This window comes from Poecile atricapillus, chromosome 2 (genome assembly GCF_030490865.1).
Source record: "Poecile atricapillus isolate bPoeAtr1 chromosome 2, bPoeAtr1.hap1, whole genome shotgun sequence".
In the NCBI taxonomy this organism is placed as follows: Eukaryota; Metazoa; Chordata; class Aves; order Passeriformes; family Paridae; genus Poecile; species Poecile atricapillus.
The window spans coordinates 45,690,125-45,712,254 of record NC_081250.1 but is presented as its reverse complement, the minus strand read 5'-3'; the positions used below and the strand labels follow the sequence as shown (position 1 = coordinate 45,712,254).

At 40.9% G+C, this 22,130-nt stretch overlaps 2 protein-coding genes across 2 annotated transcripts in view; both read right to left on the bottom strand.

The window, feature by feature from the left end:
- Positions 1-1,001: 1,001 nt before the first annotated feature.
- On the bottom strand, positions 1,002-9,143 carry TMEM42 (transmembrane protein 42). The gene is made up of 3 exons (XM_058833609.1): positions 9,035-9,143; positions 4,239-4,385; positions 1,002-3,436 (listed from the first exon to the last, which is right to left on the bottom strand). Exons 1-3 carry the CDS (start codon positions 9,140-9,142, stop codon positions 3,296-3,298), a joined length of 396 nt encoding a protein of 131 aa, XP_058689592.1. The 5' UTR covers position 9,143; the 3' UTR covers positions 1,002-3,295.
- A 119-nt stretch (positions 9,144-9,262) lies between these two features.
- The window catches only part of KIF15 (kinesin family member 15), a 34,992-nt gene continuing 22,124 nt past the window's right edge, over positions 9,263-22,130 (bottom strand). Inside the window, exons 23-35 of the mRNA XM_058833595.1 lie at positions 21,796-21,871; positions 21,451-21,537; positions 20,389-20,493; positions 19,426-19,548; positions 17,789-17,935; positions 16,774-16,878; positions 16,456-16,620; positions 15,913-16,019; positions 13,965-14,037; positions 13,312-13,349; positions 11,494-11,659; positions 11,004-11,135; positions 9,263-10,692 (exon numbers count right to left, since the gene is read on the bottom strand). Of these exons, the coding sequence (XP_058689578.1) occupies positions 10,609-10,692; positions 11,004-11,135; positions 11,494-11,659; positions 13,312-13,349; positions 13,965-14,037; positions 15,913-16,019; positions 16,456-16,620; positions 16,774-16,878; positions 17,789-17,935; positions 19,426-19,548; positions 20,389-20,493; positions 21,451-21,537; positions 21,796-21,871 (1,408 nt within the window). The 3' untranslated portion in view covers positions 9,263-10,608. The remainder of the gene's footprint in view (positions 10,693-11,003; positions 11,136-11,493; positions 11,660-13,311; positions 13,350-13,964; positions 14,038-15,912; positions 16,020-16,455; positions 16,621-16,773; positions 16,879-17,788; positions 17,936-19,425; positions 19,549-20,388; positions 20,494-21,450; positions 21,538-21,795; positions 21,872-22,130) is intronic.

The window sequence follows — 22,130 nt, the reverse complement described above, 5'->3', positions numbered from 1 at the left end:
TGGGGCACCCACAGCTCCTCTGGAAAACCTGCTCCAGTGAAGATTTCTTTCCACCTGTCCTAAATTTACCTTCTTACAGTTTGTACTCATTATTCCTCATCCTATCACTGCAATTCCTGATGAAGAGTCCCTCTCTGGCTTCCCTGTAGGCCCCCTTCAGATACTGGAAGGTTGCTAGGAGGTCTCCATGCAACCTTCTCTTCTCCAGGCTGAACACCCCCAACTTCCCCAGTCTGCCTTCATAGGGCAGGTGCTTCAGTCCTCTTATTGATTTCATGGCCTCCCAGACTTGCTTCAACAGTTGCATGTTCTTCCTGTGTCAGGGGCACCAGAGGTCTCATGAGAGCAGAGCACAGACACAGAATCACCTCCCTCCACCTGCTGGCCATGTTCCTTTAGATGCAGCCCAGGATTTGTTTGGCTTTCTGGGCTGCCAGTCCACACTGCTGGCTCATGTTGAGTTTCTGGTCAGCCACCACCCATAAGTCCTTCTCCACAAGGCTGCTGTCAGTCATGTCTGTGCCCAACTTGCAGGTGTGCCTGGGATCAAATCCAGGTCTCCAATTTAGAGACAAAGATGTCATGCAGGACAGTATCTAATGCTTTGCATAAGCCCAGGCAGACAACGTCCATGGCTTTGCCCCTATCCACCAGTGCTGTAGATACAGCACTGTGTTCCTGTGAGATGTGCACCCAGAAGAGTATTTTGCCTGAATTTGAGTGGAAACATGTGCTCAAGACTCGTCTCTAGTAATACCTTGGCTTAACTGAGCAAAAACTCTACGCAAGCACACTGCTGTAGTTCCCACATAAAAATAACCCACCTTCTGCCCCAGTAAACCAAGGTCCTGGAGTTGGCCATAGTCTTCAGCCACCTTACAAGGTCCACCACATCTGAACCACTCACTTGTCAAACACAGCTCATTCATTAGTCTCACATTGCTTTTTTTGTGTGTGTGGTCTAAAATATCTGTAAATAAAAAAAATTCAGCCACTGAGCTTTGAACAGAGTTTTATTTTGGAAATCCCCCTTTCTTTTATTACCTTCAGCCACATTTTGGATGATCCCACATGAACGGTTTACCAGAAGTGCACTGCTTTGCCACACAGTGATTGCAGTTTTTCTTGTAGCCCTGTCCCCACTGGCAGACATGGCCAAACTCTGTGTACACAAGATTCTGCCATTAAATAAACCCTACTTGGTAATCTTTTCTTCCCACGGGAACTGGAAGAAAACTTACTTCCGTTCCCACCTTCAAGTATTTATGAGAGAATTTACAGCCCTGGTTTATCTTGGTTTATCCGCCTTAAAGTGAGCATCACCAAGTAAAGTGCTGCTCACACCTTCTGGACACCTTCCACTCCTGAACAAACACCTCCTAAACCTTGAACTCCAACAATGACCATAATAAAAAAGTACCAGTTTTGAGATAGTCCAGGTTAAAAAGCTTTCCAAATGGTTTATTAGGAAATGGTGCAACAGCCAAATTAACCAGAGAGCCTGGTCCTTCTACTGCTGTTTCCATGAAAGCAGACATGGCTTACAGCTGTCTGAGGATTAATAACAAGGGCAAATAAATCAGGCTTCAATAATCTTGCATCATGTATGAAGATCTAAGGAGACCTGATGTACTTAGAAATACATGGTTCCTGGCTGTTATGTCTGCAGACCTATGAGGGATGCTGGGTCCCCGTGCCAGGTCCCAGCTTCCCAGGCAATTGGATGCATCCCACCCTCCCACTGCTGCCACCCAGAGAGCTCCCTGGGTGCAAAGACCCATGGTGGCAGGTAGGGAAGGCACACAGAGCACTCTGCCCTCTCCCCCACCACATCAGCTCCCCTCTTTGATGGGAAGACTTGAGAGTACACTGAGGGGAGAAGCAAAGACTACCCCTCTTGGGACATGTCTGCCAGATGTGGGGAGGTAGAATGGCAGGGAATGGAGAAAATGGCTCTTGTCCTCTTCTGATTCAAATAAGAAAAAGGCACAAACCCAACTTTAGTGGCATTTCCATCCACAGATCTATTTTACACTTGACCTGGCGCAGATCTGCCAGTCATGATAGACCTGACAGGTTCTGTTACAGACGCTCACAGAAATGTGTCCTTAGGTTTTCTGCACATGCCAGAACAGTGACTCACCTTCTGTCATTACAAGATGACAGAGACAACCTGGCAAGCCCAGAGCAAATAAGTGATATCACCAGCATGATGCATACATTTATAGGCATCATTGTATTTCTTAATTAGGATTCCAAATGAAAAATTTCCAAGGGGAAAAAAAAGAAGTGGGCAGGGGAATGAAGCCGATACCTTAAAAATGATGATTTGTGACACATTCACCAAACTGACACCTGAACACTGAATAATCACTGATGCAAAATTTAGCAGATACCTGGATGCCAGTGATTTGGTTGATCACATCACATGAATGGGAGTAAGTTAGGTGAAACACAGAGAACTGGAATAAGCATCATCTGGAGGTGTAGAAAAAACATGGCTTGAGAAACTCCCTTTTACCAAACATTAAAGCAATTGTAAACTTGAGTGAGGACAGGGGATATGTTGAACACAGAGACTCAAAGTGAAAGCAGGTTGCCTGTTGAATTGTCCCAAAATTACTTTGACCTACACAAGGCAGGAATGGTGATCAAAACCCAATTCTGGGTAAGGGTTTCAAGGAAAGAGAAGCAACCTTACAGTGAGTAACATGTCAGGAATGGGTAAGTGAAAATTCTAGATGTCAGATACAAATGGCAAATTAAAAGGTCTAAGTGACTGATAGAGGAAGCTGAAGGAACTAATGAAAGTCTCCACAGCCTTACAGGTAGCAGTGGGCACAGGTCCATTTGAAGAGACAGCAAGTCAGGAACTGCAGAGCAGAAATAACAGCTGTCTTCAGCATGTAATTCTGACTGCTTTTCTACTTTGGGATAGGTCCTTTCATGGAAAAATACTGATGCACAAGCACCTTCCACAGCCACCATGTTTACTTTCAGCATTCCCCAAACTGGGAAAGCTCCACAGCCACAGGGTGTGAAGAGGAGGAGTGGCTGATAAGCCTCTGGCCCTGGGGTCACAATTCTGACTCAGAGCTGACCAGCTCCCTCCGAGGCTGTCACTGCCACCACACCACCACCGGGAAAAATGTGATTTTGCAAGTCAGCAGATGAGCAGTGAGCAGGGTTTAGCAGCTCGGTAGCCGACACGTTCGGAGGCCGGTGGGGACTGGGGATGCTGTCATGAGACAGGATGGAGATGGGTGGCATGGCACTGTGATCCCTCCAGCAGCTATCAGTCCTTCTTCTCTGCTGGGACCTGTACCAGCTGGGGTGCAGCCGTGTGCAGCAGTACGAGCCCGCAGACTGTCATGGCGAGGCCGACCCACCACAGAGGCGTCCACGTCTCCCCGAAGAGCAGTTTTCCGAGGATAGCCTGAAGGAAAAGAGAGACACAAAGTTTTGCTGGCCTGAGCTGCCCAAAGGCCTCTTGTGCTGCCAGAGCTGTGAGGACTTCTGGGAGAGACAGCCCTGGAAAAAACCTGGTTGAGGAAACTCCTTCTGGGATAACCAACAGGAATGGCTGCTGAAGGTGATGCTGGAGATGCCTTGCACCAGCCTGGAAGCACAGCCATATTGTGGTCCCAAAGCAGGATATGGCAGATGTGCATGTGCTTTGCTGCCTTCCCAGCACTTCCCAGGAGCCAAATCTCCCACTGACTGGGCATTTATTATTATTGTTGATTACTGGACACTATCATGAGCAGTCTGCCAGCTGGAGCACAGAAACAAGGTGGACTGCTGCCAAGAGTGAAAAGCAATTGGAAAAAAACTGTGGGTCAAAGACTCTTGCTGTCACTAGACGTGATGCATCTTCACACCCAGCTAGGGTGACTCTGGCTTGTCACAACTGAGGCGCGGCAAAGGAAAAGCAAAATGAAGCAAAGCTCCCAGCTCCAACTAATTAGAAAAGTTCAGTAGCCTGTGTTGGTGCTGCAAGGCATCATGCTGGGCAGCAGCACCCTTCCTCCTGCGCCACCTAGGGAAGTTCCACCACCTGTGCCATGAACAACAATCAGAGCAGCTGAGGCCTGACACAATCATTTCACATCTGCCTGTAACTCTCCCTTTGTGGCCAGCGATGCTGGTTGCACTGGGAGGTGAGCTACAACCAGTGTGGGCATTCCCACCTTGCCTTGCTCCTCAGGATTCAGTGGCTGAGGAAGGGATCTACTCACTGAAGAGATGAAGTTAGAGGCTGTTGTTGTCACAGAGGCAGCAGCTGAGGAGGAGGAGAGTCGTAAGGCTCTTGTGAAGACTGTCCACATCACTGCATTGCACACAAACACCAGGCCAACACAGCTGAGGCGAAGCAACACTGGCAGCTGCAGAACAAAATGGCAAACTCTGTATTTTCACCCTCCACACATTCAACATCAATAATTCATGGGCACTTTGGAGCCAAACCTAATGGTGTGGGCTTTTAAAACTAAATTACAGCTTGTATTACATGAAGATGAATATATTAAATCACAGAAGGAAATGGAAACGAGGAAAGAGCTCTGGACAGACTGTGAGCCTGCCATGTCCTGCTGCAAGCCCAGCCTCACACTACAAGCTGTGAAGTGCTGGAATAATGTGTCGCAGCTACCATGCCAGCAGCAGAAAGCTCTCCAGCTCACAACACGGTGCCACACACACCGCCCATAAATACCCTTCACTTACCACGTGATGAATGGAAAAGGGTCAAATTCAGTATGACAAACACCAGAGATGTACATTCTGGCACTGTGCATGCCCCAGAACCCAACTGCTGTGAATGTGAGCCAAGACTGGGGTGGTCCCAAAGCGCTCATTCTTATGAGCTCCAAGGACCTGGCCTGCCCTACTACTGCAGTGAGGGTAGAGCAGGATCTCTGGGAGGAAAGGAAGAACTGAGTGGCTTCATGCCTGGTTTTGCACATTCACTGGAGAGTAGTGAGGTTTACTGAGGGGTCTCTGCTCTGGCATTTAGTAGCAATAAAACCAATCCTGAATTCAAGGGCCTCAGGAAAGATCTCCCTCCTTAGACAACCTGACCAGATGTGTAACTGCCTCAGTCTGAAAAAAGGGCACAGTTGCACCTAAAAAGCCTGGACCATTTACAGTGCCCCCACCCTTTCTTAATTTAAGCAGCTGAGGCCATCTCCCAGCCCCTGGGTACCATGTAGTTGATGTGAAGACACCAAGGGAGATCACAGGCAGGCAGATCACAACTCTTACAAACAGTGACAAGTGAAAGCAAAGCTTTGTCTAAACCCGTAGCAATCACAGCTTCATAGCCTGTCAGTCCATGGTGGGATCCATCTCGAGGCAGACAGAAATGCAGGTTTGAGGCCACCAACAAGTACAGCTCAAAAGTGACACCTGCCCTGTGGGAATGGCTGCAGTGTCCTCCTGCCAGCTGCCCAAATCAATGGGATCCACCAACTGTGTCCTGTCCCACTCAGAAGAAGCAATTACTAATTGCAAGCATAGGCAAGCCCACAGTTTTCTCAAGCAAGTAATATGGCAAGTACAAAGTTAAAAGGAAAACAATGTAAAGCAAATCTCTGCTCAATGGCTGGCACAAGCTCTCTGAGGCTAATCTCACTCCATTGAGGGATGGTGCAGGTGTGTGGCCTCATTTTTCCCCACTGGTGGTAAAGGTCTCCAACTTCTGCAACTGATCAGGGCAACAGTAAAGATTCAGAATGATTCTCATCTGTGAATCACTTTGTTTTCCCACTGACACCCTGGTAAACCCTGTGTGGATGGGTAAGAGGGACAACCATGTCCAGTCACCACTGCTCCTTTTGAGGAAGAAAAGTTGTTGTGTTAGGGCTCACCACAGGATGGGGTTTGCCTCCCAGTTTCACCCTCTGCTTGTATGACCTGGCAATTTTACTCTCCTCGGAGAGTCATGTACATCCACACCCCTCCAGTGAGTAAGCACACTTGGGAGTAGGGATGAGAGGGGAAAATTCTCTGTGTTTCACCTAACTTCAGTGTATTTCTGCATCAGAAAGAGACCATGCTGCTGAGGTAAAAAACCAAAGCCTTAAGAAATCTTGTTACTGCCTTCAACCATTATCCTGAGGGTGCAGAGGGATGAAGCCCAGGCTCTTCTCCAGTCCATTTGGATACAAGAGCAACAAGTAGAATTTGGAACAAATCTGTTACGAGGAAAAGCAAAGGTGATCAAGCACTGGAGCAGAGGTCATGGGCTCTCCAACCTTCTAAGTATTTAAAACTTAACTGGAGAAGGTCATGTGTAAGCAGAGGTTGAACTGGAGACCTCCAGAGACCTTGCCAGACTTGAGCTAGTCTGAGACTACCAGTAGTGAAGCAAAGCTGGCTCCTCCCATCATTACAGCAACTATGCCACCTCTGAAAGTGACCTGGAACACGGCTGCTTCTGATCTCCTAATGCAGAGCAGGTGGCACACGCCTCAAAGGCAGGTTTATCAGAGAAAGGTCAAGTTCCTCTGTGCCCAGGGCAGCAGAGTGGTCATCGCAATGCCACACAGACAGAGAGACAGGAACATCCTCGTGCTCCCCACAAGGAAGGAGGGAGATAAATTCCTCCCCTGCTAAGGGCTCAGCTGAGCCACCCCAATGAGTCAAGGATTACTGTTCTGATTGCTTTTCTAAGCAAAGATTAATTTCAGTGTACATTTCAGATAATCCAGAATCACTCCTGAAGTGGCAGAAGTAATTTTAGATGAAGACTGGCAGGGGAGCGGAGAAAGCAAAGAGCTTTTGTTCAAGTGCAGTGACCCTTCCTGGTCAGGTCATTCTCAGGCTGGGCCACCACAACACATCCTTCTGGCCAGGAAATCCATCCCTGTGGTGCCGTGGAGTATCCTGCTACCCTGCATCATCAGCTCTTAGAAGTGTCAATACACTTTTAGCTGCCGTGTTCCACGCTGCACAAGTGATGGCTGCCATTACACGTATTTTTCGATTTCTGTACCTCTTCCTCCAACACAAAACCCCTTGAATTTCTCTCCTCTCATAGCTGCTCTGCAGAAATGCCTTTGCAACATGTGTGGGATTCAAGGGGAGCCCTCTGAAACATTTATGCAGCTACAATCCCGTGCAATTAAAGATACTAGAAAGATTACGGCATTTACACAAAACTTGGCTAGTTTTACAGCTAAGCTGATTAATTTACTTAGTAACTGACACCTGGAATGGATCTGAAAACTGAAAGAAACCAATCAGCCCAGAAAAAAGAAACAGTCACAGAATCACAGCATGGCTGAGGTTGAAAGGGACCTCTGGAGCTCATCTGGTCCAACCTCATCACTCTAGCAGATTTCCCAGGTCTGTGTCCCAACACTATTTGAGTATCTCCAAGGAGGGAGGCTACCACATCCTTGGGCAACCTGGGACTGTGCCTGGTCACCCTCACAGTGAAAACATGTTTCTGGATGTTCAGAGGGAACTGCTCATTTTAGCATGAGCCCCTTGACTCTGGAATGACCCTGGCTTCATCCTTTGTGCACCCTCCCTGCAGGTATTTCTACACATTTAAAAGATCCCCCTGAACCTTCTCTTCTCCAGGATTAACAGTCTGAGTTTTTTCAGACTCTCCTCATGATAGAGATGCTCTATTCCCTTCATCATCTTTATGACCCTTTGCTGGACTCTCCAGTAGCTCCATCTCTTTTCTGCATTGGAGAGCTCAGAACTGGACCCAAAACTCCATGAGTGGCCGCATTAGGGGTAAGCAGAGGGGAAGGATCATCAACCTTGACCTTCTGGCAACAGTCTACATCCAATGATGTGACATTTTGTCATGGCACTTAAAAAAAGAAGTTCCCCTAAACAAATGGGCAATATTTTAATAAATTTCAATACAGAAAAAATACTCAGAAAAGATGGTATCAGCATGTTCAGTAATTCCATGCTCTGACATTCTGTCAATACAGAGCACAATTTAGGTATTTTTGGGGAAGAGTATCAGGATTTTTATTTTTTTTTTAAATTCTCCTGTCTACCACCCTGAGATATTAGAAAGGATCAACAGGATTGGCAGGTATTGACTTTTTGCCTTTTTAACCCCCTCTAATAATTACACAGGTTAGGGTTTGCTTTTTTTTTGTTGTTTGTTTGTTTGTTTTTGTTGGTTTTTTGTTTTTTGTTTTTTTTCCCCTGGCGCAGGGCTGGGCTTGTTTCAGATCTTAGTTTCCCTTGTGGGTTCCCTTTTGGATTTCAAATCCAAACGTACATTTGCCACGTGAGTAACAACCTATGCCTAAATGAATCTCCGCACAGCGCTTTTAGGATACATGTAAGCCGCTTTCCTCCTCTGCCCACTCACACACAACCTCGTGCCCATCTCCGCCTCTGCCATGGCTGTGCCAGAGGTCACTCCTGGAGGCCACTATGCTGAGGTGAAGGGACACTATGCTGAGGTGAAGGGCCATCAGTCCCACGTAACCTCAAGCACATGGAGCTTTGGGAAACAGGACCGAGATAAAGACCATCACCAGCGAGCACCCGAAGAGAAGCACAGTGGCAATCAAGGGCTCCTCCCCTCTGCTCTGGTCAGGGCCGAGCAGAGATAGAATAAAGGGAGAAAGGCGCTGCTATCAGCAAAACGGCGGCCTGAGAACAAGCATTTGATGCTCAGTCACACTAACATCCTGCTTTAAAGTACCACTGACGTAGAAAGACTGCAAACGGGCTCCCAGAGCTGGGCTTGGTTCGGGGCATTCCCACACCACGCCGGTTCTCCTCACACCCGGCAGCCCCACTGCGCTCCCCCCGCTGTTTGCGTCGGCACCGCGCATTAGTCAGCCCTGCAAGGCTGGACTCCCCCAGGGCTGAGTCATGGCTCCGCTGCCCGAGACCGCCCCCCTTTCCCTGCAAATCCAGGGCAGCCCCTGGGCGCGCCGCAGGAAAACCAGCGCTCTCCTTCCCCTCCACCGCCGCCAGCAGCAGCGCAGGCCCACGGGCGGCCGCACGGGAACTCGGGGAGCCCAGCACCGCCCGCCTCCTTCCTTACCGGGCCGCCGGCCGCCTCCCCGCCCGGGCCCAGCGCCAGCTTCGCCGCGGCGCCCGCCGCCGCCCCCAGCACCCCCGCGGCCACCGCCGCCCCGGCCCCCGCCCGCATGGCCCGGCCCGGCCCGGAGCTGAGGGCCCCGCGCAGCGGCAGCGCCGCCCCGCGCTCGGGCGGGCCCTTCCCGGGGAGCGGGCGGGACGCGAGGGAAGGGCACGGGGGCAGTGTTCGCTTATCTACAAAGGCTTTATTGAAACAAACAAGAAAGCATGGAGCAGGAGAACAACGGCGCTCCTGCCGTGGCCGCGTACAACACAGAAAAAGGGCAGAAGCCTCGGCCGACAAGAAAATAGTCCAGAAAGAGATAGGCAAGGACCACTTGTAAACCTGAAACATGGCAGTCACAAATAAAAGCACCCTTGCTAAATCCCTCTTGGACTGTGTGCTCCTCATCCGTCCTAGTTCTGACCTCGACTCGTACCCCAATACCTCTTCCCTTTAAGGTCAACTTTTTATTTCTATACTTCACATCACATCTCAAGTGGGAACAAATCCGCAACTTAAGAATTCAGATAGGGTGGTGCAAATTCTTTTTCCCCTCAGCCAAGAAATGTAGAAAGTCATTAGTTATAATCCTGCCCTTTACCAGACACATCTTTCCTCTTTATTCCCTTTTGCCCCAGCGTGTGTGGTCAAAACTAGTATTGCATGAATTAGCCAGAAAACAGAATGATAGGATTAGCGGCCTATCAAAACCCTAGTTTGATATTGCTATAGAAATCAACATTTTTGTGTTCCACTAATAAACATTTGAGTTATTTGCAAGAAATCTTTAAGTGCGATTAAATGAGCTTATGCTGTACTCCCCTAAAATGTTCCGCATGTTTTCACATTTTATTTCCTAACATTTTTCACTTCTTTGATAAGAAAATGGTTGCAAAATACTTAAAAATTTCCTACAGTGCTAATACAGAGCTCTAAGTCTATAGTAACAGAAAAAAGGCTTGAAAAGCATTTTATTTTCAAATAAAGAACAGAAAGCAAAAATGTATTTATAGTGCTATTTACAGTCCCATTACTAAATTCACATTTATGCTTTACTGAACGAAGTTCAATATGAAAATTATTTTTAAGCAACTCAGGAAAATCATCCTATGTTTAACTAAAGAAATAAAAACAAAGAAATTGTGCTTTTTGAATTTTGGCTCTGATGGAAAATGAGGCATTTCAGAAGAGGTAGGAACCTGAATAAAAGCACAAAAGGAGACAAAAATCCAGGTGAGTTCCCAGTGAGAAAGCTTTTCCTTGGCAAGGTACAGAAGTTTCAAGGAAGTATCTAACCAGCACCTATACAAAATCAAATTTTTAAACTGAAAAATTACAAAATGCTGTTAAAATGTCATTGGAAGCTGCCCACAAAGCTGGAATAACAATCTTCACTTAGAGTTATTACCAGCAAAAAAGGTACAAACTAAAATAATTTGATTATTCCAGAACCACAGTAAAAGTCAAATTTGACAAGTGACTTTTGCTTATTCTGTACACTTTAAAAATATGGCTCTGCAATTTTAGTTGGGTCATTACAGCTGATCATAATGTCTACAAATGTCACATTTTTTTGATTCTTTCAAAAAAGCGTTTTCAACTCGTAGTTTTTCAGTCTCCTGCAAAACAGAGAAAAAACATGGGAATATTAAGGCAGTTATCCTCACTTTTTTTTTTTTTAAATTTTACACAAGCAATATCTAGAGTTGTTCAAGTATTTTTTACACTATATACTTGAGGAAATAAAATGGAGATCCTTTTCTGGGGCCCATGGGAAGACATACCAGCCATGACATATTCAGCTGCATAAAAGCAAAGGTATCTCTGTTTCTCTCCAGCAGAAGAGCAGGAATTTTAGTTGTCATTCTCAAAGCTTACCTCTTTCCTATGTCAGGCCATTACTTCATCTGTGATATACTCTGCAACTTACCTCTGTAAGTTTAGCATTATCTTTCTTCAGTTTCACAAGATACTGAATCTTCTGGTTTAGGTTTTGATGACCAAGTAATTTCCCATTCTCCTCAGCAAGCGAGTCAACTTGCTTTCTCAGCAATTCTACTTCCTGTAATAATAAATACATTGTGTACCTCTTAGCAGTAGCCTCTCCTTCTCTTTTCAGAAGTAATAGCGACTTAAGAGTTATTAACATACTAACATTTAAGTTTGTTGTAACATGATTCAAGAGTTTGTTCATTCAGGAAATACATACTTGTCTTATATCTCCTTAGACACTGTGTTAGAACCCTCTAAATGGCAAAAAAGGAGCACCATTTAATTTGTACTACTAGTGATTGCTGTATCCAGACTTTCACTAGTGCAGAGAACATCACAAATACAACTAAACTGCAAAACAAAACAGCTGTACCTCTGCTAAATTAGATTCTGCTGTGAAGATGACAAAAAATTTACGTATATGTAACCTTTTCTATTCTCTCTCTTTCTTCATATGCTTCCTCCAGTTTTGATCTAATTTCTTCTTTCTCATTAAATGCTTTGAGCTCCAAGGTCCTTGTTCGTTTCATCTCCAGAGTAATTTCATGACAGGTATTCTCTTGGATTCTGAGGATATTTTTGGTCTCTTCTAATCTGCCAATATAAAAGAATCATAAAGGATTAAAAACCAACATAAATGTTATACAACTGAATTACTAAGTCAGTCTTGGACATGAAGGGAGGCTCCTTTAAAAGCATTATTTTGAGATATTGTATCCCCCTTAGAATTTAGTGCTAAAGACAAGAAAAATTTAATTCTGCTTCACAGTTTTGTATTTCTATCTACTATCAACTGAATATCAACTATCAACTAGGCAGTGTTTTGGTGCTGCTTTTCTCTTTGGGAACTGTTCTGTTGCAATCCAGGATATACAACTCCATTCAAGCTTCACCTTGAGAACAGAGAGAAAAGAGAAATTTCACCTACAAGAACACTTTGAATTAATTCACCTAAGGAATGTAAATTTTCCAGCTAAACTCAGCTGCACCTTAAGTTTCTTCTAAAATGCTTATTTGTGGCTTTTCACCCCAACAGCCTTGTTGCTCAGAAACATCTCTGAGCAGTTCAAATAGTCTGAGCCTGTTTGGTTGGCCTGGTAACAGAATGAGTACCACTTTGGATAGAATTAAGACCTTTTCAGCAGATGAGGTCACAGGATATTAAACTGTGCCATCAAACTTAGCAGCCTGTCTACTGTTTCTATAAACTTGAGCAATTTTGCAGATCAATTCAAATATTGCATACATTAAATTTTTGTCATCAGTTTTGTTTTACTGAAGCATGGTGTTTAAGACCTGCTCTGTGAACAGAATTCATTTGCTGCATTTGTCAAGATATTTTCTTGATAAGAATATTTTCCCTCTTTGTCCCTTATTTGCTTGTATGACGCACTGTAGCACTGCTATAAAGTGTATTTTGGAGACCAGACAGGAATGTAAAACCAGTGCATCAAATAGAAAAATAATCCCTTATTTCCAGACAATGGTTTCTGGAAAATTTAATGCAAATTACTTTTGAAATGACTGTGTGCATAAGAACTGTCTTCCTCCTTAAAAGAAGTTACTTACATAGAAAGCATTCCATCAAATGTAAACAACTCATGTTAGGAGATGCAGCCACAATAAATCCTGAAGCAATACAAATTAGGAAAAGAACAGCAGGACAATTTGCAAGCTAATTTTTGTCTCCTGATTCAGTATTTTCTTTCTTCACTATTAGCCATCCAAGGTACAAAACACTTGAATTTTGAGGACTACTTGCCCAATAGTGCAAACACAATTTAGAAATCCTCTAAAAAATAAAAACTTTTCATTTTTCAAGCTGAACCACAGAAATTTAAACAAATAGCATAAAACCAAAATAATTACGTTATGTTTAATACTATAAAATTTTTACAATATTAATAAGTTAACAGTATTTCAATTTAATTTGAAAAAGAATGTGATTACAATTCACTGCATATAAATAACTATAAACAATTAAAAACATCCCTTCCAGTTTAAGTTTTTATGGTTCTACCTATTAAAGTATTGTCCTAGTATAATGCTATGTAGTAATAGGTGATACTACCACCTACTGATGAGAAAGGGTAAGAACTCAAGGTATCTTGCAGAAGTGTAAACACTTACAAATTATGACTTTTGTCATTTCAGATCTTAGACTTCTATTTCTTAAATATATTTTTTTTCTGTCATTAATTAGTTTAACACTAGTTCTTCGTTCAAGGAACAATAGTTAGACTTACTCTGCTTTGATTTTCAGCATTTCTTCTACTGCTTTATTCTGTAAAAGTTCAAAAACATTAGATGCAGTCTTAATGTTTAATATAAACATACATATATTTAAAAATATCTGTCACTTAATTGATGCTACATAGCTCATTCCAGATCATTGTTCTACCTAGTAGTTCACATCTCTAATACTCACTTTAAATTCATCTCTTTACTGTAGGCACTTATTTCCCATTTCATGCCAGCACAGTTGACCCACAGCAGGTCTCTCTGCCCACTCACACAGAGCAGAGCTCTAATAGGGTCTCTTCTGTCTGGGACATCCATGGAAACCTCTGCTGTAACATTAACTTCCCTTTGACACAGCCCTGACATTAGCAAGTGACACAATCTTCACTTTCCTACTCTGGGGATGAGTCAGATTTAGCAATCTGAATCTGTTTTTGCTAATTGTGCAATCTGACACCCAGTTCACTGGTGCTAGGCCAAGATAGAAATCCTAAGAGCTAAGTGTCAGGCTGTGCCTGTTAGAATTCACTAGAAATTGGTGTTTGTTTTGCTGCTATGAAAACAAAAAAATCAAACAAAACCAAATCAAACAAAAAAAAAAATCACATTAATACTTCACAGCAGGTCAACAGCAACTGACATGAGAAGGAAAATATACCTTGGCAAGTCGCTCTTCAGCAATCTCTTCCTCTTTCTCTTTAAGGTACTGAACATCAGGATGTTTCTGATCACTAGGAAGTTCAAGAATGAGAAAAAAAGTTTCTCACAAACAGAGGAAACCAGTTGTAAAAACATGTTATCCAGATTAAACCAGTAAATGTGTGTAGTTGTTTTCGCATGTGTTCATATCAAAATACTGAACATTATGAAACAACTCTGGAAGGGTTTAAACTTCTAAACACATTTTCTTTCATCAGAGTACAGAGAAATTAATGTTTTAATGGAAACAATTACAAATGTAATAAATATGCAACCATTTGTTAGACAGCTGTGCTGGTTTTGGCTGGGGTAGAATTAATCATCTTCACAGCAGCCATTACGAGGCTGTGTGTTGGATTTGTGCTGAACACAGGGTTGATAATGTAGAGACATTTTTGCTGTTGCTGAGAAGGGCTTACACAGAGCCAAGGCCTTTTCTGCTTTCCACACTGCCTGGGAAGTTGGGGGTGCATGGGAGGTTAGGAGGAGACACAGCCAGGACAGGTGACCCAAACTGACCAAAGGGACATTCCAGACCATGGCATCATGCTCAGTGTATAATAAAGTGGGAGGGAAAAGGAGGAAAAGAGGATTTTTGGAGTGATGGCATTTGTCTTCCCAAGTCATCGTTGTGTGTGAGTGGCCCTGCTTTCCTGGAGATGGCTGAACACCTGCCTGCCCATGGGAAGTGGTGAAATCACCCCTTGTTTTGCTTTGCTTCTGTGTGCATGACTTTCGCTTTCCCTATTAAACTGCCTTTATCTCGACCCACAAGTTTTCTGGGTTTTGCTTTCCTGATTCTCTCCCTGGATCCCACTGGTGAGGGAGTGAGTGGCTGTGTGGGGCTTGGTTGCTGGCTGGGGTTAAATCACCAGAGCAGCTTTAAGATGGAGGTACATATTTTATTAGCTCACAGTGTTTATGCGTACGGAAACTGCAGAAAGACTTCCTACAAGATCACTGCTCAGTGGTCTTGCCAAGTTCAGATGGTAAAAGCTTCTTGTTATTCAAAAGTCTTCATTAATTTTTATTTTAGTAGTTTTTAATCAACATGACATTGGATGGAAATAAGAAAACATGTACAATTAAAATATCTCACAAGCCAACTTCATCCTTGTAGAGTGCCATACAGGAAAAACTTAATTGGTTAAGAGTTTTATAATTGCATCAAATTACAATAAAACCACTACTTTCAGTAACTTAGAATCTTGTGAACTGATCAGGTAGGTTACTGAACAATGATGCTGTTTCTAAAGCTTTCTGCTTAGTTTGCAACAGACATTTGAAATTGTGTTGTGAATTGAAATGGAAATCACAGGCAAACAACAATGGTTACACTGCCACAGAACAATGGATTCTGTGGTTTTGTTTTTCACAGTTAATGTAGGTTTTCCAGACCAATTTTTTTCCACAAAAAGCCATTACTTTTATGTTCTTCACTTGCTGGATTCCTGACGTGGGACTTTGGTATATTATTTGGATATGTGCTAAGAATGCCCTGCTCCTTTTAGTTGATAGGAGTTGTGATTTGAAGGTACTAAAGGCTAACTGTATATTCAAGGCTCTAAAATTTCATTTGTGTCTATATTGAAACTTGTGTTGCATTCATTTGGACATTCCTGATCTACTAGATCCAAAACTACACAAGTGACATGGAATACCCAGGGAATTACTATGCATATAATGATTTTACATTGTTTCCATTTCCTTTATAAAACTTTGTTGCATTTAAGAACTTCTAATTTAAGGCCCATAAAGTTCACAAGCCAGTAAATAATTTTCATAGAAAAGTTTGAGTCAATATCTAAACAGGCAAAAAACATAAGACTGTATTTAAATAAAACCTGTAAACTTTATCTTAATTATTTCAAATTAAGAGAGATTTTTCATGTTTTATTTTACTTTACCTGTTCTTGCTTGGTCTCTGAGCTTCTACAAGGCTCTGTAAACTCCTGTTGTTTTCCACCAGTATCTGCATTTCCTGACGCAAGTTCTCCAACTCATTTAATTGTTCCTAAGCAAGTGAAATTCAAAACATTTTATTTGAAGATCAAATTACAAATCCTGTTTTCCAGTTGAACATGTTTTTGAGTAAAATAGAAGGCAAAAATTATCAGAAAACAAGCAAGGGTCTCTGGCAAGTATCTGTATCACCCTTCCATCTACAGTTGCATTAGAAACTTTATTGAGAATAGTTTCAGCAGCAAAGATGATGTTACCATTTGACATTCATGAACACAAATCAGCACAATCATTGGGAAAATGAGATTTATAGACATCTCAAGCAAGTTGCCACCACCTGTTCCCAGCCTAGGTAAAGGGAAAAATCAAAATCTGCCTTCTTGCTTTAATGGACATACTGCTAAGCAGAGCTCATTAAAAAAAACTGAACTCTGCAGTCTGTCTCATTTTGACCTTACAAATTGCCAGCAGAGATTAACTCATAGTACCTTCAGCCTTAGAATTTCGTCATTTTTTGCCCTTCGTTCTTCATTCAGTTCATGCACAAGGTGCTCCAGATTTATTGCAGAGGCCCTTCGATCAGCTATTTCTTGCTCATGAGTTTCCAAAAGCTTGGCCAAATTCACATCAAAATTAGGAGGAGTTTTTGGACACTGGTCAAAGTAAAAAAAAAACCAAACCACACAAACTATTAGTAAAGGACTGGTTTTAGTTATGCATTAATACTTCATTGGAGACATAAATTAATAAATTCCTGGCAGACAAATCATCAATAACTACAAACTCAAAATGTTTCTCTGACATACCTGAGGAAATGTTACTGAAGATGAGTCCACAAAGCAATCTATTTGCTTCATTTTCAGTTCATATTCGTTCTTCCTGTTCTCCAGTTCCTCTGTCATTTTGTCTAACTATTAGAAATACACACAAAATAGGAAACAAAACAGCACTCAGATCTCTATTTTCAGCAAGCTTAAGTACACGAGGAGGTATTTAACAAAGACTTCATAACTTTTCTATATTTAGTCAATCACTTAAACATTCAATACCTGTATGCAACAAGCATTTTTGAAAGTATCTATATAGCTAACTACTTTGTAGTTTATCTGAATTTTGTTCTTGTTAGTATTTGATTTCCTTGCCTTGCTAACACAATCTACCTTTCAAAGGGCATGCTAACACAGAAAAAAACCCATTATAAGCTTGGTTGGCAAACATTACTGGTCAAAACATTATTTGATACAAAGATTTTAGTGGTATAGATTTGATCAGCTGGCACAAGAGAATATGCTAACTCGATAAAAGAACTCCTCTTTCAAAAAATAACTTATTAAGAGTATTTGCCAATACAAATATATTACGTAGCACTGTGATAGTTGTGACAACTAGAGCTGAAATTTGAACAAAGGTTTAACATAGCTATTTAGTCTGCAGCATCTCCAAACTACTGTATAATTTATAGAGCTCACAGTTCTCTCTCTGTTGCATAATGATATCGTTTGTGGATAAGTGTTAAGCAGAGGAAAAAGTAATCCCCTAGGTTACACTGCTGATAACCTGAGGTTGCTCTGCTCTTATAGGTACTGATAATTTTATACTGACACCAGAGTAAACATTTTTGTGATCTCCAGACAACATTTCCAAAATATTTAAAGTTACCTGATCTTTGTTCAGAAGTTTTTGAACTACTACTCCCCTTTCACAAGAAAGAACATTTCTCTTCAACAAGAGTACTATATACCAGATGCTCTAAAATGACAAGTGAAACCTTTTTCAGAAACTGCAATTGACAACAGCTTGCTCTCAATTTCTTTGTTTTACCTGTTCCCTGAGTTCCTGGATGACAGCTTCTTTCTTTGCTATGTCTTCCTGTGCACACTGGAGCAATGCATCATGTTTCTTAGAGGCCTCTGTCAGACTTATCAGCTGATCAGCTGTATGACGCAATTCTTCACACAGAAGGTCCCTCTATTTTTCAAGTCATTGGATGAGTAAAAAAAGAAATGTTATTGCTCCAAGTCAGCTGTTTCAAGATGTTTTGTCATTGATGCCAAGACTGCTAACAGCTACAAGCATCTCCCTTTTCCTTCTACCTTTTCATCATTAATTGTAGCAAGCATTCTTCTCTAAGTTTATTTTAGCATGTTTTCATATTCTTGCTCTTGGTTGCAGAATGAAAATGAGAACTTTTCCCCAGTACAGTGACAATTAAGATTCTAGCAGAAGATCACTGGAATTAATCACTATTTTAAAAATATAATATATACTTAAAAAGATACACAGTTCTCTAAATAAGAAGTTAGAAAAGAATGTATAGATTTTAATCCACAATGAAGTGATTACAGCATTTTAGTGCACTGATAATTCCAGAGATACCTCTGGATTTATTCTAGGATTTATACTCCCACGCTATCTGATGGGGCATCATACCTAAACAAGATGTGTTAACAAATAAGGAGAAACTTCCTTTAGTATTTTAAATGCCACCTCAGATTAGTTCTTCCTTGCCCAGTTAAGAAAGCATGAAGAAGTTAGTAACTGAAGTATAAAGGAGAAACACTAATTTTATCAGGAGCCAAATATCATCTTTATATCTATACATATCTATTACATTATCTAACTTATCCAAGGATAACATTGAAACAGGAACTGGCACTTAAGTTAAAAAAAGCCAAAAACCCCAAACTGATCCATTTGCTAGACAACTCAGCTTTGGGTTTCAGAATGTCACTTTAAGATATGATTATTAATGAACATAGTCTGTTTATTTTAAAACAGATTTCCATTATGTTCAATGTCCTTTCAGAAACACACAGCTCCCTGGAAGACTTTATTAGTGCTATATGATTGGACTAGCTAATCTAATCACAGATGATCTTGTAGAAATTACATGTAAGGAGGTGCTACTGTTTTTGACTGATGGAGATGTTCAACAAAATAATGGTGACATCAGTAATAGAAAAGACAGAGTTAAAGAAAGATACAATATTCAAAAGCAAAACCACACATGAATCAAATGTGTGCCCTAGATCTGTTTCCAGCAGGTGGAGCTTTTAGTTAAAATTATGACTAAAGAAAAGCTATTACTGAATATAGTGCAGTGGGGGAAGAGACACTGTAGAACATAATATATTCTTCTACCTATTTTCATTTCTCAGCTGCATCATCTAAAGCTGCCATTAAATTCAGCTGATGATTCCTTAGCGGCCTTAACAAAATTAAACCAGGCTCTTAGCATAGGCTTTTTTGAAGTAGCTTATAAAATATTTATGTCAAGTAACGTGATTATTTAACAGAATTTGTCAGGTATCTCATGAAAAATTCTTTTAAGAACAGCTTAACTAGCTGTAGTTTGAACTAAAATGAGGTTAAGTTCTACATGAGCATTTTAAGCAAAAACACATCCAGTTGGTCTCATTGAACAAATAATCATAATACACCAACATTAATGTTTTTACCTCAATGTTATCAGCTATTTCTCTTCCTTCCAAGGCTTCCTTCAGTTCTTCAATCTTCTTTTCCTGATCTTCTATGATTCCCCTGCTTTCTTCTTTTGCAGCCAGAACAATATTATACTTGTACTACAAAAAGCATTCAATTAAATTTTAAATATTTTAGAAAAACGTGTTATCATGTTAAAATTGGCGAACAGAAGACAAATGTACATCACCAATCTTATGACAACTAGATCTAGACATTAGTGTCAATGACTAAAACCAGAATGATATATTTTACTTGCTAAATTATACAAACTGTTTGTAGAGATTAGTTGTCAGAATGATACAAAAAGATTATTAACATGAATTAGTCACCACAATACATATTACCTATTGATACCATTATTAAAGAGATAGCCATATTTAGAAATGTCTCATCAACATTTTTCTATAGACCCTTTTGAATTGATTTGAGTTCACACATAATATATTATGTATTCTGTTGGTTGCTCTATCAGTTTGCAAACTAGACCTGTTTTAATAAAGCAGAGGCATTTTATTTATTTATAATTATTCAAATACAGTTTTAGTTCTTTATACTTGTTTTCAGATGAAGAACATAGTAATACCAGCAACATAAAAATTCACTCCATCAAAAATGAATTTACAATTCAGCTTCAATTGTTAAGGTCTTAAATTGCCAATTTCTGAGAAAATCTAAATGTGACTGTCAGCTGAGTGGAGTTTACAGGAGATGAATAGGTCCCTTTAGAGACATAGCTTTTTACCCACCACGTGGAGAGGGTTCAGTTTTTGAGACAGCCTTAGGCATAAAATGTTCAGAAGATTTCAACATGTCAAAACAAAGAAGTTTCCTTCTAAAACACTACAGCAAGTTACACTCTTTGAGACCCATGATAAGACATGTCATTGCCTCCCATTTCTAAAGAGCACTACCATGTCCTTCAAAATGACAGAACATACATTTATATCCTCGAGCTCTCTTGTCAGCCCATCTATGGACTCAGTTTTATGATTAATTGAAGACCTCAGCTCCTGGATCTGTCTCATCAAGTCAGTTACAACTTCCTGCAACATAAAAAAATTAATCATGATAAAACACATATAAAATATATATAACGTTTTACTGGACTTTCTTTGGTACATAATTTGTCAATCCAAAACTTCAATGAGTGAATGGGTGAAAATGAGTCCTCAAATTGCACATGTAAAGAATAAACAGAAAATTTGTTGCTAAATCACTGGCTTTTGTTCTAAGCACTTAAAGAACTGAATAAACTGCATTGTTCATTAGAAGAGAAGACTGGCTTGCTGATTTAGTCTCAGGCTGTAGCAGGTTACTAATAGGTGAGCAGAACTACTACAATTTAATGGTATGTTTGTTTGTAATGGAAAAAGACACATTCAAGAAATACCATTGCACTGACAATACCAGGTGATTCTGACCTTATGCATGTCAGATTTTTGGGTTTATGATGGAAAAAGCAACACCATCATGCCAGTAGTAAATGCACCATGTGATTTCTTATGCCTGTTTTACAGACAGCACATATGCTTGCACTTGGGGAACTCAGTCGATTTAAGCTTTCATACTGTGACAGTCTTTACGTAAAGAAGTGCTTGATTTTATTAATACAGATAATGTGACACACAGTCACATTCCTACAACACCTTTCTTACCTTTCTCATCTGCCCATTACAACAGAACCCTGACTGGAAGGCTCTATTAATCATCTGCGGAATTATGCATTGTTTAGTCATTGAATGTTTTGTCCAATAGACAGTTTTATCTTCATTTTTTTTGTTTCACCTTCAGTCAACTTGTCTTTGAATGCATACCAGTTTCCTACCTCCCTGCAAACTCCATGCTAGGAAAAGGTAGGATTTATTTTACCTGGCTATATAGCCAGGATTGCCTAAAAGCACAAAATGACTAAGCAGTACAGGAAGGCTCTGGTCTTTCATCTCTACTACAGCACATAGTTACTCACAACAATGTGTATCAGTAACAGAAATAAGCCAAACCTTATCTGTATCATTTGTCTTCTTCAAAGAAGCAATAGTCTCTTCAGCAGCAGCCAGGTCCTGTTCCAACATCCTCAGTTTTGTTTCCTAGAGGAAATAATATTTGTGAAGGAGTGTCTTCACTACCTTTGGTGTGTTCTATAAAGTATCAAGTAATGAAAAAAAAAAAAAAAAGGAAGTAACTTGTTAACCTTACCTAAAAAACTTGCCAGTAGCTTAAAATATATAGCCTCAGCACTCTACATTTATTTTGCTGATAATCAACCTAACAGCCAATAAAATTGTTATTAATGCTCAAGAAAAGCCATGAACACACAACTCCAATATTCAAATCTGCTGTTGTACCTGCTGCTCACACCGTGTCACCATTTCTGAAATTGGTTTCTCCACCTGTGCTTTTTCAAGTACTTTCAAGAGCTCCCTGGTGAAAAAAAACATGTTTTGATTATATTTCTCACTAGAAATGTAAGAGAACTTTAACAAGAACAAAGTGATATGAGTTTATTCTATTTGCACTTAATTTTTGAGAGTTCTTCAGTTATCACATTCTCAATGCTATGCAAAAGACTAATACTTTAGTTACTAGCTTTACACTGCTATCAGTGTCAGAATTTTATCTTTGACAAGAAAAACTATACAATGAAATTACTTTAAATTAAAATGAATTGCTGTTCTGATTT

What these genes read in the sequence shown, in the direction of transcription:
- TMEM42 (XM_058833609.1), bottom strand. Translation starts at nt 9,142, where the DNA reads ATGCGGGCGGGGGCCGGGGCGGCGGTGGCCGCGGGGGTGCTGGGGGCG. An exon ending in GGGAGGCGGCCGGCGGCCCG is followed by an intron (nt 4,386 to 9,034) that starts GTAAGGAAGGAG and finishes TTTGTTCTGCAG; the next exon opens with CTGCCAGTGTTGCTTCGCCT. An exon ending in CCTCTAACTTCATCTCTTCA is followed by an intron (nt 3,437 to 4,238) that starts GTGAGTAGATCC and finishes CTTTTCCTTCAG; the next exon opens with GCTATCCTCGGAAAACTGCT.